The sequence below is a fragment of the Mustelus asterias genome, chromosome 18, assembly GCF_964213995.1.
Source record: "Mustelus asterias chromosome 18, sMusAst1.hap1.1, whole genome shotgun sequence".
NCBI classification, from domain to species: domain Eukaryota; kingdom Metazoa; phylum Chordata; class Chondrichthyes; order Carcharhiniformes; family Triakidae; genus Mustelus; species Mustelus asterias.
In genome coordinates, this window is record NC_135818.1 from 56,623,338 (window position 1) to 56,638,412 (window position 15,075).

General features: G+C 42.0%; 1 protein-coding gene and 1 pseudogene across 1 annotated transcript in view; one reads left to right on the forward strand and one right to left on the reverse strand.

The window, feature by feature from the left end:
- The window catches only part of LOC144506762 (uncharacterized), a 160,104-nt gene that overhangs the window by 104,277 nt on the left and 40,752 nt on the right, over positions 1-15,075 (reverse strand). Inside the window, 1 exon segment of the mRNA XM_078233119.1 lies at positions 4,803-4,915. Within this exon segment, the coding sequence (XP_078089245.1) occupies positions 4,803-4,915 (113 nt within the window).
- On the forward strand, positions 3,589-3,762 carry LOC144507443 (U2 spliceosomal RNA; annotated as a pseudogene).

A 15,075-nucleotide genomic window follows, 5' to 3' on the forward strand; every position in this document is an offset into this window, starting at 1 on the left:
CAATTGTGAAGCCCAAACACTTTTAACCACCAAATTAATCTTTTGAAAGCAATAGGAGATCTTATCTCCAAAGATGAGGACATGAATTTCGTGTTGTACAAAGTGTCAGAGGCTGGGATTTTGCTGCCTCCAAGTCTGCCCACCATCTATAATGCACAAGTCAGGAATGTAATGGAATACTATGCATTTGTCTGGATGAGTGCAGTCCCAACACCATCAAATACAAATGTAACCAGCTTGACTGACATCCCATCCCCAACCAGGGCACCATTGTGCATCACATACAAGATGCACTTCAGTCACTCACCGAGGCCCCTTGGACAACACCCAATTCTGCAAACTCCAACACAAACAATAGCACCAGATGCATGGGAACACCCATGCAAGTTCCTCTCCAAGCCACACCATCCTGATTTGGAATCATAACACTGTTCCTGCACTGTCACCAGAACTCCCTCCCTAACAGTACTAGGAATGTGCCTACACCACATGGACTGTGTGGTTCAAGGTGGCGGCATAGTCACTGGATTAATGGTAAAATTTGAATTTAATAAAAATCAGGCATAAAATTCTAAAGATCACCATGAAGCCATTGTTGATAGTAAAGTCCTATCTGGTTCACTAATTAGCGAAGGCAATTTGTCTGGCCTACATATGACTCCAGACCTGCAGCATTGTGGTCAAATCCAAAATACCCTCTGAAATGGCTTAGCAAGCCACAGTTCAAGGGCAATTAGGGATGAGCAACAAATGCTGGCACAGCCAGTGATGTCAACATCCTGTTAATGAAAAAACCACTTGCTCAAGGGCAATAAATGCTGACTTTGCCAGTAACACCCATATCCCATGAACAAACATAAGAGGCTCAGCTGAATCTATACTTATAGTTCAGAAGCTATTTGTAAGTGATTCCCACAGCTCTTATGTAGGACATATTAATCAAAGTGTGGATTAGAGGTCAAAAACATCAATGCCTCAGCAACTTCACTCATTGCCTGTACCTGTAAAAAGACTTAATTACCCGTCAAGACTTGCATTCCATCCATTACCTTGTAATTGAGTTTGTGTCTATATATGCCTTGTTTGTGAATCCAATTTCCACTCACCCGAAGAAAGAGCAAAGCTCTGAAAGCTCATGCTACCAGATAAACCTGTTGGACTTTAACCTAGAGTTGAGACTTTAGTGCCTACCCGAGTCCAACACTAGCATCTCCACATCATGACTCATCCCAAGTACGGATTCAAATCTAATACACCTTATATCAATAACTACATCTACACTTGAAGCCCATAGCTATTCAAATATTAAATTTTTTCCAAAAAAATTGAATGCAACCATGGGCTTGATTACTTGGAGATGTTAGCATCTTTGATTCATTGTTGAAACTGTACTGCAGGTCACCTGCACTGGCTTCCACCCAGATCCCAGGTACGAGATCATTTAAATTGTGAGGCAGATGCAAGGAGGCTTCAAGGGGGTGCAAGACAGGCCGAGTAAACAAATTGAAGTTATCCAGAGTTTGAGAAAACAAGTGTAGGATTTCTTAAATGGTGACAGATGAGAGTGTGTAGAATTGTTTTATGAGGAGAGATGGAGGAAACTGAGCCTGTAATCTTGGGGTTTTATAGATTGATGTGATCTCACCTGCAACAGATCTGGATAGGATGATTTCCCCCACCTGGAGTGTCTAGAACAGTCTCAGAATAAGGAGCAGAACTAAGGACTGAGCCAAGGAGAAATTTCTTTATTCAGAGGGTGATGAATCTTTGGAATTTTTTACCCCAGAGTTGTGAAAGTTCAATCACTGCACATGTTCAAAATAGAAATCATGCTAAATTGCCCCTTAGGTGTCAGGGAAGCCAACTAGGGTAAATGCATAGGGTTGTTGGGTTAGGGCCTGGGTGGGTGCAAACTTGATGGGCCGAATGGCCTCCTTCTGCATTGCAGGATTCTATTGTATGTCAGCTTTGGACTGTGGAAGGAATCCTGAGCATCCGCAGTAAACGGACACAGGGAGAAGGTTCAAACTCCACAGCCACCCAAGGATGGAATCGAACCTGGGTCTCCAGTGCTGAGAGGCAGAAATGCTAACCAATGTGCCACCATGCCGCTGTGTAGGTTTGGGGGATTAGTGGGGTTAACATGTGGGATAGGGAAGGATTTGGGTCTGGGTGAAGATACTCTGGGTCGGAGAATCAGTGCAGACTTGATGGGCCAAATGGCCTCTTCCTGCACTGTAGGGATCCGATGATTCTGATGGAATTACAGGCAGAAATTCCCCATCTGCCCAAGAATGGACTCCTACCCTAGGCATCCCACCCCTGAAAGCAACAGCAGGCTTGGGGAGGGTCAGGTAGAAAAAAGGTGGCTCTCACACAATGAAATTTGAGTCAAGAATTAATATGGGATGGATAAATGGCAGACTCAGAAATTGACATTTCCCTTAATTTTCCCAGGATTTAATCTCCCTTTCTACTAAAATTGCAGAGCTCCAGACTTGCTCTGCTACTTGAAAGTTGCCACATCAACTGGGCTCAAATTGAAATTTTAGTTCTATTTTTAAGTGAACTTCCTCCTTTTAATTTGCATGCAACAGGCACAATTGGCTGTAGTGTACTCTTCCCAGGCCTCTGCCAGTGAGGTTATGTGACTTGCCATTTGGTGCAGAGTATGATCTTGTTTATGATGTTCCCTCCAGTAATGCACTTAATAAAAAACAGCTGTTTGTTCTTTTGCAACTCTACTTTTGTAATTACACAGAAAATCGGGGGTTCAAAGACAAAAATTCATTCAATTCAAAAAGATGCATCCTCCAAAAATGATTTTGCATAGATATGGCTAAAAGACAGCAGTAGAGGGCTTGCTCAAGAACATTGTAAAAGCTGCTATTTTGTCAAGACCAAGCAATAAGTTTACACGACAAACCTTTTCAGTTGCATTTGGTGTAATCAAACATTGTTTTATGTATCAAAGTTAACTATTGTGTGACAGAACCATTAAATAATTGACTTGTTTTAAAACCGATGCAGAATTATTCATTAAGGTGGGTTGGCTCAAGGGTGTTGACCTGAATCCTGAAGATTTTGTATTCTGCATACCAGATTTTTGTAAATCCCGGCCCAGCTCATCCCACATGTTTGTCATTTCAATGCAGAGCAATTTTGTTTGCTCAAATAATCTGGTCACTTTGATAGCATATATCTCACTGTTGTTACCAATACCTGCCATTTTGTAATTGTCCTTGTTGCCAACCTTCTAAAAATATTATACATGCCCATTTTTAAATGGATATGTAAAACAGGATTTTCCTGTTCAGAGGCAGGGCCAATTCCCAGATTCCTGCCTTGAGCAATTTTCAGCAGTATAGGACAGGAATGTGGGGTTGCAAAGCTGTATGCAGTAATCACAGCTCAAGTGGTGGGGTTGGGCATTTCAGGCCACCTTCAATTTTCATCAAATTGAACCCATTTCTGAAAACAATGTAGTACACACCAGGTGGTGTCATAAATCATGGGGGAACCCTAGTCTGGAGTCAAACCTTTTAAACTTCAAAAAGGTGTTGCCAATTTTACATGTCATAATTAAATATCGCTTCTCGGCCTTTTGGCTGAGATCAAGTGTAGTATGGAGAGGATGCTGCACTTGGTTGAGGTCATTAGGTTACATTGAAGCTTCATATGTTTCATATGAAGCCATTTTTAAAAGCGGCATCTCAGCCTTTTGGCTAAGATGCAAATGAGCTCAAGTCTTGAAGAACCTCCCCCTTCTCCAATCAGCTTGGCTCATGTAGATCAGGCCCAGGACAGGGTGGTTTGGTCGCTTGCCCTGTCCTGTCAGCCTGGATCTGAAATGTCTCAACTTGTTGAGACTCTGAACTGGATTTGATTGAATTGGAAAAGTATTTTTAAAAAATTAAATATTATACAGCAAGTTAAATCAGGGCAGTGACTTAAGACTGTTATAAGTTGTGACCACAAAATTGACCAGCATTGTGAAAGTAGAAACTCTGATACGTTGGAGGACATTATCCATTGGATAAATTGCTCTTCTGATTGAATATCAAGTGTTCCAGATTTGACTATCAATTGTCCCCTGTAATTTAGGCTTTTAATTGAATGACAGCTCAGACATCCATTACCCTGCTTCAAAGCTTTAACTGATAGTGAAGCTCTTTGAATTACTCAATGCTTAAATGTATTCAGGTTTGGAGGTTGTGTTTATGTAGCTCTGAAAGTCATTACGACTTGTTGGCTAAGCTCCAAATTCTAATAGTGGATTCAGCTCAACAAGGGTTTTCGATATAGCTGTCAAAGAAAGTGATTTTTTAAAATCTTGACAATTGTGCACGATAGGATTATGGCCATGTTTTCAAAACATTTGAATGACAGCTGATTTAGGGTTCAAGAATTCTGAAAATAATGGATATTGGCTGTGTGGGGATGGGAGTGATGAGGGCATGAAGAAATTGTGAGATATGGGAGCCCATGAAGGGTATGGGGATAATGAGGGTGCTGAATGGACATACCAGTTGAAGTGGATGAGGGTACCTCACACTTGTCCAATGTCTCAGGGAACAGAGGTGGATCTTCTAACCTACTCAATTCTGTATCCACAGCTGTTTCTGCTTGGGGCACCTTGAACTCCAGCCTGCCCCAGCTATGTGGGCTGAAATATGTTGGGAGTGCATGACCACTCAGGAGGCAGGATCATGACACAAGGAAATAGCTGGACTCCCAGTTCCTGTTTTGAAGAGGAAAATCCAGCCTGCAATTTCAAAACTCCAAAATCTTTAATTATTTACCGTAGCAACAGTGATTCCTGGGAATAACCGTATCAATCCCACATTTCGATTCATATTGGTGTGCACCACAAACTTTTTGGTTGTACTTGGCCTCCAGACAGTGTCCCAGTTGACTATAAAGGAAACAAACATAATTTCACTGCATCTGCAGTTTAAAAAACAATGCATTCACGCAGCACCATTCATGACATTGAGATACTTTAGAAGTGTTAGTGTTAGAACAGAAAATGTGGCAATTCATACAAAGCATTTCCCACAATCCATGTTATAATAACCAGATAATCTGCTAGTGATTTTGATTGAGATAAATATTCGCTGGGAAATGAGATAAATCACTTGTTCTTTTAAATACTACTAAAAAAATTACTATTCAGCAGTGTGCTCCAACAAGTTCAGAAAAGACTCTGGGGTGGGGGATGACAGCATGTTAGGATATCCTTGGCAGGATATGATGGAATCTGGCTGAATAGCAAGATTTGGGGGTTCAACTCGATAGATTCTTAAAGGGGACAAATTTGTGGAGCTGTGGAGGCAGACAATAGGGAGAGACTAATTAGATAGCTCTACCCAAGAGTGGGCACAAGTACAATGGGCCAAGTGACCTTCTGAGCTGTATAGTTCTATGATTTTATAAAGTAAAAATCAGATGCCCTAGAATTAGTGGCGATGGTGTTTTCCCTGAAGAGCAAACAAAATAAGCAGTTCATTAGGGTGTGAGAGTCCAGGAACAAAGGTATCTCAAAGTACAAATACATCAATCACTACAAGCTGCATAACTAGTTGCCAAGGCCTTTAAAAAACAAACCAACATTAGGCTTTATTTGTAGAGGAACAGAGCTGCATGCAGCTCTGGTCACCAGATCATAATGAAGGAGGCACTGGAGAGGTGAAAAGATTTACAAGGTTGATCCTAGAAATGCATGTGCATAATGGAGGTTAGGTCTCTTTTCCTCTGATGAAAAAAGGCTGACAGGTAGACTAATAAAGGTTCTAAGATTAAAATTTTGGTAGAATGGTTATAGAGAAAATTTTTCTGCTGGTGGGAATACTAAAATTAGAAATCAATACGAGTCACCAAAAAAGGGAATGCCAAAGAAATTTTTATATCCAATAGTAATAATGTAGAACTCCCAACTGCAAAGAACAGTTGAAGCAAATATCATCCATGCATTTAAAAGAAAGCAAGATAATATGGAGGAGATGGGAATAGAGGGTGAAAGATAAAATATTTAGAGGAGGAAAGATGAGGGGATTCTGGAGTGGAGAATAAATGCTGCCACGGACTATTTGGGCCTGCTTTTGGTGACAAACTTTAAAGTATTCTTACATTATCATACACAAATATCTTACATTAACACTGCAATGAAGTTACTGTGAAAATCCCCTAGTTGCCACAGTGGTGCCTGTTTGGGTACACTGAGGGAGAATTTAGCATGGCCAATTCACCCAACCTGCACATCTGCCAGACTGGGAGGAAACCTACACAGACAGTGACCCAAGCTGGGAATCGAACCCGGGTCCCTGTATACAATCCTATTAAAGTTGTTGCAGCTATCACAAAATACATCATAAATCATTGTGTTGGAAATTCTTATCACTTTTCTGGTGTGAACCAAGATAAAACAGTCAAGCAAAGGTATCTTCAAACATGAATAACTTGAAGACAGCCAACTTTGTGAAATAGAATGTTGTGGTGCTTTTATGGACGAGTATGGAAATACCAAAGTAAGCAGTCAGATAGAAAATCATGTATAGACAGAGCAAGATAATGCACTGCCATGGTGATGGTTTCTTGCTTTATATTACCCGAAGATAAATCATATGGATTAAAGGAGTCCAACCATAACATCTGTTACACATGCATCTTACTGTGCCAAAACAGCTCAATAATTTGTATCTGGCCTAATCAGCCACAGATTTTGGATCCACCTTCTGACAAATTGGAGAAGTAGACCTGTGAAAGTCACCAATATTTAGTCAGGACAAGGGTGTTATTGTTGCACGACTATGCAAATAGATATAGGGCAATGTGAGTCAAGTCCCACAAATCACTTGGTAATTAGATAACTTGGATTTTGCAGAAAGGGAGAGATGAGCATTCCCTGTTATTAAAGAGTAAATGGGATTGCAATTTCCAGTGGCTGCACAAGCACTCAGTTAGAGGGCAATCAGGGATGGGCAACAAATGCTGCTCCAACCAGCAACATCCACATCTCATGAATGAACATTAAAAACTACACTTATGGTCATAATGTGCATTCACACAAATGGAATGTTGCAACATGATTAAAAGCAGACGAGAACAGTTAAGCCTTCTCCAATCCAGTGCAAATAAATTTTTAATTATCGTTTATTCCTGCCACACGTCCTGAAACTTAGAAGTGTGGACTATCATTCCTTGATATTAAGTTTGAGATTTTCAAATAAGTACATTTTTCACAACTTTTTCCTCTCAAATATCAATGTATTGATACACCACAAGTGGAAACAATGAATTTGAGATAAATTATGGTTGAAATTATTCTGGGCAAAGCCTTGCTATATTTTAAGTTTTATTTTGCATTAACGCAATGAGGTTTTACAAAGTCTGATACCAACTGATGTGCTTTCAAAGTTCATCCATCAGTGAGCAGAATTTGAAAGCTTGGAAGCAATCTATAGAATTTAGTGCAGAAGTCAATTTGCCCATAGAGTCTGCACCAACTCTGAAAGAACTTACCCGTGTATTTACCATGGCTAATCCATCTAGCCTACACACCTTTGCACACTAAGGGGCAATTTAGCATGGCCAAACCACCTAACCTGCACATCTTTGGTTTGAGGGGAAACCCCATGCAGAACAGGAAAAACATGCAAACTCCAGGTCAGAATTGAACCCAGGTCCCTGGTGCTGAGGGGCAGCAGTGCTAACCACTATGCTACGGTGTCACCTTTGAGGACAAAGTTGAATTAAATCTTTTTTTTAAAAAAACTGCTGACAATCTGATTTTATAATATTTGTCCACACTTTCCTTCAGAGATGCATCAAAATTCTCATCTCCATGTTTCCCCAATCCAAAAGGGCTTGTGGGATTAGGGAAATGGGTGAGGAATCAAAACTAGTGTGGAAAATAATAATGTAGAACTCCCAACTGCAAAGAATGGTTGAAGCAAATAGCATCCATGCATTTATGTTGGCATTCAGGAAAATGAATCAAAACTCCAGAATTACTTCACTTGTTTTCATATTGACAGGCCAAAATATTATGGTCACTGCTTCTATTAAAACTGCTGCTTAACTTTTCTTCTGGTTTGCATGTTAGCACAGTTAAAGTAGATAAATCACCAGATTAGATGAGATGCATCTGAAGACATGAGGGAAGCAAGAGTGGAAATTGCAGAGGGACTTCCAATCTTCCCTAGATACAGGTGTGGTGTCAGGACTGGAGAATTGCAACTATGGTCAAATAAAATGTGTAAGCCAGTGACTGCAAAGATCAGTCAATTTAGCCTCAGTGATGGAAAAAGACCATCTGGGACAAATAGTCATTTGGACAAATATGGATATATTGTGGAAAGTCAGCTGATTTGTTGAAGGCTAACTTGATTGAGGTTTTTTTGATGAGATAACAGAAGGTTGATGTGTGTACATAGGCCCCAAAAGGCAGTTGATGAAATGTCACCCAATAGTGAACAGGTGAACTGTTGTTTCTTGGACTGAAGACAGTGGTGTTCCTCAGTAGTTGGTGATCAGACCAATGCTATTCTTGCTCTGCATTAGTGACAGAGATTTGTGTCCAGAGCACAATTTCAAAATTTGCAAATGATCCAAAATTGGATGAGCTAGGAGATATATACAAGAAACTTCCAAGAAGACATAGATGGGCTGATGAAATGGATGGACACGTGACAGATGAAGTGAAATACTTTGGTAGAGAGAACAAAGAGGCACAGTAAAATAAAGGGGGATACAGGTGCAGACAGTCCTTCAGTACATATGCACAAGTCACTGGAAGGGGCAGAGCAGGTTGAGAAAGCAATTAAAAATTTTGGATTTTATAAATAAAGGCAAAACTGGAGCAGCGTGCCCAATTCTGGACAGCACAGTTTGAGGACATAAAGGCATTAAAGAGGGTTCAGAAAAAATGAGAATGGTTCCAGGAATGAGAGATTACCGTTACATGGATAGATTGTGGGTATCTTCCCGAGGAGAAACAGTAGAGGAGATTTTATAGGTTTTCAAAATTATAGAATCCCTACAGAAGGAGGCGGTTTGGCCCATCAAGTCTGCACCAACCACAATCCCACTTGGGACCTATCCCCACAACCCCATGCACTTACCCTAGCCAGTCCCCCTGACAAAAGGGGTAATTTAGCATGGTCAATCCAACTAACCCACACATCTGGTGGGGGAGGAAACTAGAGCACCCAGAGGAAATCCACAGACAGTGACCTGAGCATCGAACCCAGAGCCCTGGTGCTGAGGCAGCTGTGAGTGATCTAAATCAGAGGGTTCCAGTTTGCTCAGAAGAATACCAAATAATGCAAATTTGAAGGGCAATTCTCCCAAAAACATTCCAAGTGTCCTACACTGTGCACTGCAGAGTGCCAGTGTGAATCACACTGAAATTCAGTGGGCAGGGCCGATTGCCGCTGGAGAGATTGGCAGCAGTGCTGAGCAGGCCACTGTGCTTGTGCCGAAATTGGCACGTGCACATTAGTCCTGCACTGCTGGCCTCCCAATCACAGGTCTCCCTCCACTCAGCCAGAGTGCAGAGGGGCCTCCCCACACTCACCAATCCACCCCCCACTGATCTTTCTCCCTCTTTCCCCTCCCCCCACCACCACGTTAGGCCCCAGCCCCCTTGGGTAGTGCCAAGGTGCCCCCTGGGCATTGGTGCTTTGCCCCTTGGGCAGTGCCAGGGGCCCTGGCTGGCACTGCCAAGGTGGCAATGCTGAGGGGCACCACCCAACACTCTGGGAGGCCTCGATTGCCCCCCTTCAAACCAGCAGGGTCTGGCTGCCAGTTCCCTGCAAGTGGGGAGCTATAGTAAACCCCTCTGGAGTGAACCATGTCTGGCCGGGTGGGATGCTAGCCTAGAGATTTCAGTCCCACTAGAGATTAAAACTGCAATTTAAAATCATTAATGCAGCTCCGGTATCTATTTCTGGCACGGAGCTGATGGCACCAGAAATCAGGTTGCTGGAGATGTGCAGAGGCTGTGGCACTCAGTGGAATGCACACGAAACGCCTTCTGTGCTACAAAAACAGCGCAGTGGGCTGAGACCATCACCCCCTTGATTTCTGTGGTAGACTTGGGATCTGCCCCTTTTTCCTACCCAAGAGAAAGATCTGGAATATACCTAAAGATGTGGTAAAACAAATTAAATCACCAGCTGAACAGTAAAAATCTGTAGAGCTTATGGGGAGAACAGTGGCACTGTGGTTAGCGCTGCTGCCTCAATGCCAGGGACCAGGTTCGATTCCCACCTTGGGTGACTGTGGACTTGACACATTCTCCATGTTTGCGTGGTTTCCTCATGGTCTGAAAGATGTGCAGGTTAGGTGAATTGGCCATGCTAAATTTTCCCTCGGCATAGCTGAACAAGTGCCAGAATGTGGCGACTAGGGGATTGTCACAGTAACTTCATTAGTGTTAATGTAAGCCTACTTGTGACTAACAAACTTGAAAAGAGGGGACCAGTTGACCTAGCTCTTGCAGACAATCAGAATCATAGAAACCCTACAGTACAGAAAGAGGCCATTTGGCCCATCAAGTCTGCACCGACCACAATCCCATCCAGGCCCGACTCCCATATTCACCCACTAATCCCTCTAACCTACGCATTTCAGGACACTAAGGGCAATTTTTAGCATGGCCAATCAACCCAACCCACACATCTTTGGACTGTGGGAAGAAACCAGAGCACCCGGGAGGAAACCCATGCAGACACAAGGAGAATGCGCAAACTCCACACAGACAGTGACCCAAGCCGGGAATCAAACCCATGTCCCTGGAGCGGTGAAGCAGCAGTGCTAACCACTGCTACTGTGCTGCCCACTACGTCTATCAAGGGCTGAGTGGTCTCCTGTGCTGTAGCCACCTATGATTCTATGAAAACTATAGTTAATAGTTCTCTCCTAGATACTTTTCCTTTCTCCTTTAAATCTGCCAATCATAGAATCCTACAGTGCAGGAGGCAGCCATTCGGCCTATTGAGTCTGCACCAACCACAGGCCCCATCACCATAACCCCATGCATTTACCCTAGCTTGCTGCACCCCCACCCCGCCGGACACAAATTCCTTGAATTCTGGCCTCTTGAGTATTGCTGGTTTCAATTGATTCACAGCTGGTATACATGCCTTGAGCTGGTGCCCTTACTGCACCCACAAATCCCCTTTCTTTCAAGCCTCTAAAGCCACTCCCTCAAAATCCACCAACATTTAGTCATCCGCCCCAATATTGGCTTATAGGGCTCAGTGCCAAGTTTACTGCAACATTTGTCACTACATTAAAAGGCACAATACAAATACATGCTTTGGTTACATTCAATTCCACTACCTTAATTTGCTACAATTTTCTAATTGGTTTATTCCACCAGAGTCAGAGATTTACAGCCTGGAAACAGGCCCTTGGGGCCCCAACTTATCCATGCCACCCAGTTTGGCCCATATCCCTCTATCCATTTTACCCATGTAACAGAAAACAAAAAATTGTACCTGCCTCTACCAGCTTGTTCCAGACACTCACCACCTTGTGAAAAAATTGCCCCTCTGGACCCTTTTGTATCTCTCCCCTTAAACCTATGCCCTCTAGTTTTAGACTCCCCTACCTTTGGGAAAAGATAGACCATCTACCTTGTCTATGCCCCTCATTATTTTATAGACCTCTATATGGTCACCCCTCAGCCTCCTCTATGCTGGTGAAAAAAGTCCCAGTCTATTCAGCTTCTCCTTATAACTCAAACCATCTAGTCCCAGTAGCATCCTAGTAAATCTTTTCTGCACTCTTTCTAGTTTAATAATATCCTTTCTACAATAGGGTGACCAGAATTGCAAGTGCAGCCTTACCAATGTCTTGTACAACTTCAAGTCATCCTAACTCCTGTATTCAATGTTCTGACCAATGAAACCAAGCATGCCGAATGCTGTCTTCACTGTCCACCTGTGACTGCACTTTCAAGGAGCCATGAACATGTACTCAAGAGTTTAAACCAAGGGTAGAGTAGACCACACTAATAAATAAGATTTGATCTGTAATATAGCTACAGATCACAGCACATTCTAGAATCATACAATAGTTGCAACAGGTTGGTAATTCAATTTATTGTGCCTGTGCTAGTTCCCTGCAAAAGCCATTCACCATCCCACTTCTGTCTTTTTCATGAAGGCCTGCACATCTTTCCTCTTCAGATAATGACCCAACTTCCTCTTGAAAGCCATGACTGAACCTACCTCCATTACACTTGCAGACAGTGTACCCCAGATCCTAACTACTCACTGTAAAGAATGTTCTTGTGCCACCATGGCACATTGCATTTTTGCCAAACACTTTAAACCCAGTGTTCTCTTGCTCTGGACCCATCCACCAATGTGAATGGTTTCTTCCCATTTACTGTCCAGACCCCTGATAATTTTGAATATCAAATGCAAGAGAATTAATTGGCAGTTATTATTTCTGCATTGAAAGATGTTCAATATTATTTGTGCTGCTGAATGAGGATTTGCCTGCCTCAGGCTTGCCAACATGACTGTCATTCCATGTTAAAATCAGGGCTATTGCTTTTATGTGCGAATGTGGTGAAAGCAAAAATTTTAACCAACTTTAAAATGACCACCACTTTTTTTTCTAGTGTGCACTAGAAGATCTATCATTTCTTGTCTAACTTTTAACAGTGATATGTTTCTTCTGAATTCTTACAGATCAGCTCGTACTTCAATTTTATATCAATAATTGAACTAATCAGTTAAAGATGCGCAATGTTATTAAATTCAACAAAATTAATTTCAGAGATCAACTTTGGTCTGATGCCAAATCAAAACCCACAATTCTGGTAAACTATTTCCCTCCATCCGAATGCTTGAACTTTAACCCGCCTTATTTCCAATATCAAGTGTGTTCATTCCCCAAGTTCTTCCTCTTATTTCCAATATCCAGAACTCCTATTTTTCCTTCTAACTAGTGGTTGAATCCACTGGGATAACAGTTGTGCAAGCACAAAGTCTCTTCCTAGGATGCATCTTCCTATAATTGGTCAATTTTTAAAATTCATATTCCCAGTGTAGCCTTAATGTTTGCTGTTACTCAATGGTTGAGTATTGCCTTCCACCTCTAACCTCCACTGTCCGGGCCATCCCTTTCAACCTTACACAAGTTTTTCCCCCACCTCCCAAAGTACAAAAATATTGCGGTTTAGGCTACTGCTCTACTATTACAACTTGGTTTTTGGACTGAAAGCTCTTGCACAGCTACATGTACAAATGAATCAGCGGTACCTTGGATTCTGATGGGCATACAAAAGGCTGACAAGCAATTTAAATTATGCTCATCACACCATCCACAATTAATACTCAGTCTTAAAAGAGTTAACACCTGATTCCGCCTTCACTAAAAGGAAACTCCAATAAAAAAATCACGTATGCTCTCCAACTGCACATGTTCCTCAAAAGGAGACACATGCTGTGTGCTTTACAAAGTTAAGTACACCTCATACTTTACAGGCAAGCAATCTATAAGAGGAAAAAAATCCTACATGCCATAGAAATGCGTTCCCTGTATTCAAAGTGTGCCCCACAGCCAGATAAATGCCCCCAAATATATGTTGCAAGATAACAGACAAACAACAGTGGTACAAAGTTCACAAGACTAGGAGAATGAGAAAGGGTCAATGGCGAACTGTAAGTGAGATGCAGTGAGAGCTGCAGCCCCGGGGAGAAATAGCAAACTTGGAATTAGTAAACTCAAATTTGCAGGTTTATACTGCAAAATCATAGACCATTTAACCCACATTTTGCTATGCATTAGCCACTAGCCACAGGTGTAATTAACTCATTTATTAGTAATTTGGAATAAAGTGTACAACATGCTATTTTAATCATCATGTGTGTTGTCAGTCAGATGGAGACAAAAAAACAGAGTGCCCTTGGGATCCTTATGAGTGCTTTACTTCATTGGTCATTGAATACCTTTGGAGTACTAACTTTAAATATCTCAGACCCCTCCTATTATTTTAGGTGCATGCTTCCCCCATGTTTTGCTTCTATAAGGTCAGAACTAGGTTTTTCCACTTATCGTTGCAGTTTAGTACCATTCAAGACTTCTGATAGTGAAGCAGTGTATCTACAAGCAGCAAGACCTAGATAACATTCAGGCTTGAGCTATGTGGTAAGTAACATATGCACCACACAAGTGTCAGGCAAAAATCATCTCCAAAAAGAAATGTTTGATGTTTTACAGTACTCCCACTTCCGAATTACCACTGGTCAGAAATTTACCTGCACCAGTTACATGGCTTTAAGAGTTAGACTGGGAATTCTATGGACAACACCTCACTCCCCTATCCACCGTCCGACTAGATGCAAGTCACAATTATGATGGAATATTCTACACTTGCCTAGATGGGTACAGCTCCAACACCACACTGGAAACTATCACCCATGACAAAGCAACCTGCTTGATTGACATCCCACCTTAGACATTTACTCCTTCCACCACCAGTGCAGTGTCTACAAAATGAGATGCAGTTCAACAACTCACCAAGCCTCATTGAACAGTCCCTTCGAACCCCACAACCTCAGATGTGAAAGGAGAAGGGCAGTCGATGCACTGGAGCACCAAGTTGCCCTCCAAGCCCATCATCTGGACTTGGAACTATATATATGTCCAACACTGCTGCGGTTCTAAGTTATGTTCTGAGGCAGCTGCAGCCCATATGATTTTGGTACACTGCAATGCTGAGAAGGGAGTTTTGGGCTTTAAGTGATATATATATATATTATCACTTAAAGCCCGAAACTCCCTTCTCAGCATTGCAGTGTACCAAAATCATATGGGCTGCAGCTGCCTCAGAACATAACTTAGAACCGCAGCAGTGTTGGACCACAAATGCTGGCCTTGCCAGCAATATTCATACCCCATGAAAGAATAAAAACAAGCATGACCCAAGACAAGCTTCCAATCACATTTCCACACTATTAAGATGGCCTACTTCCTCCTGGCTCAGCTCATTCAACTCTGGACCTTACTATTTCAAACTCTCTGGCCTCGTATATTCTATCCTTCATAAACTTG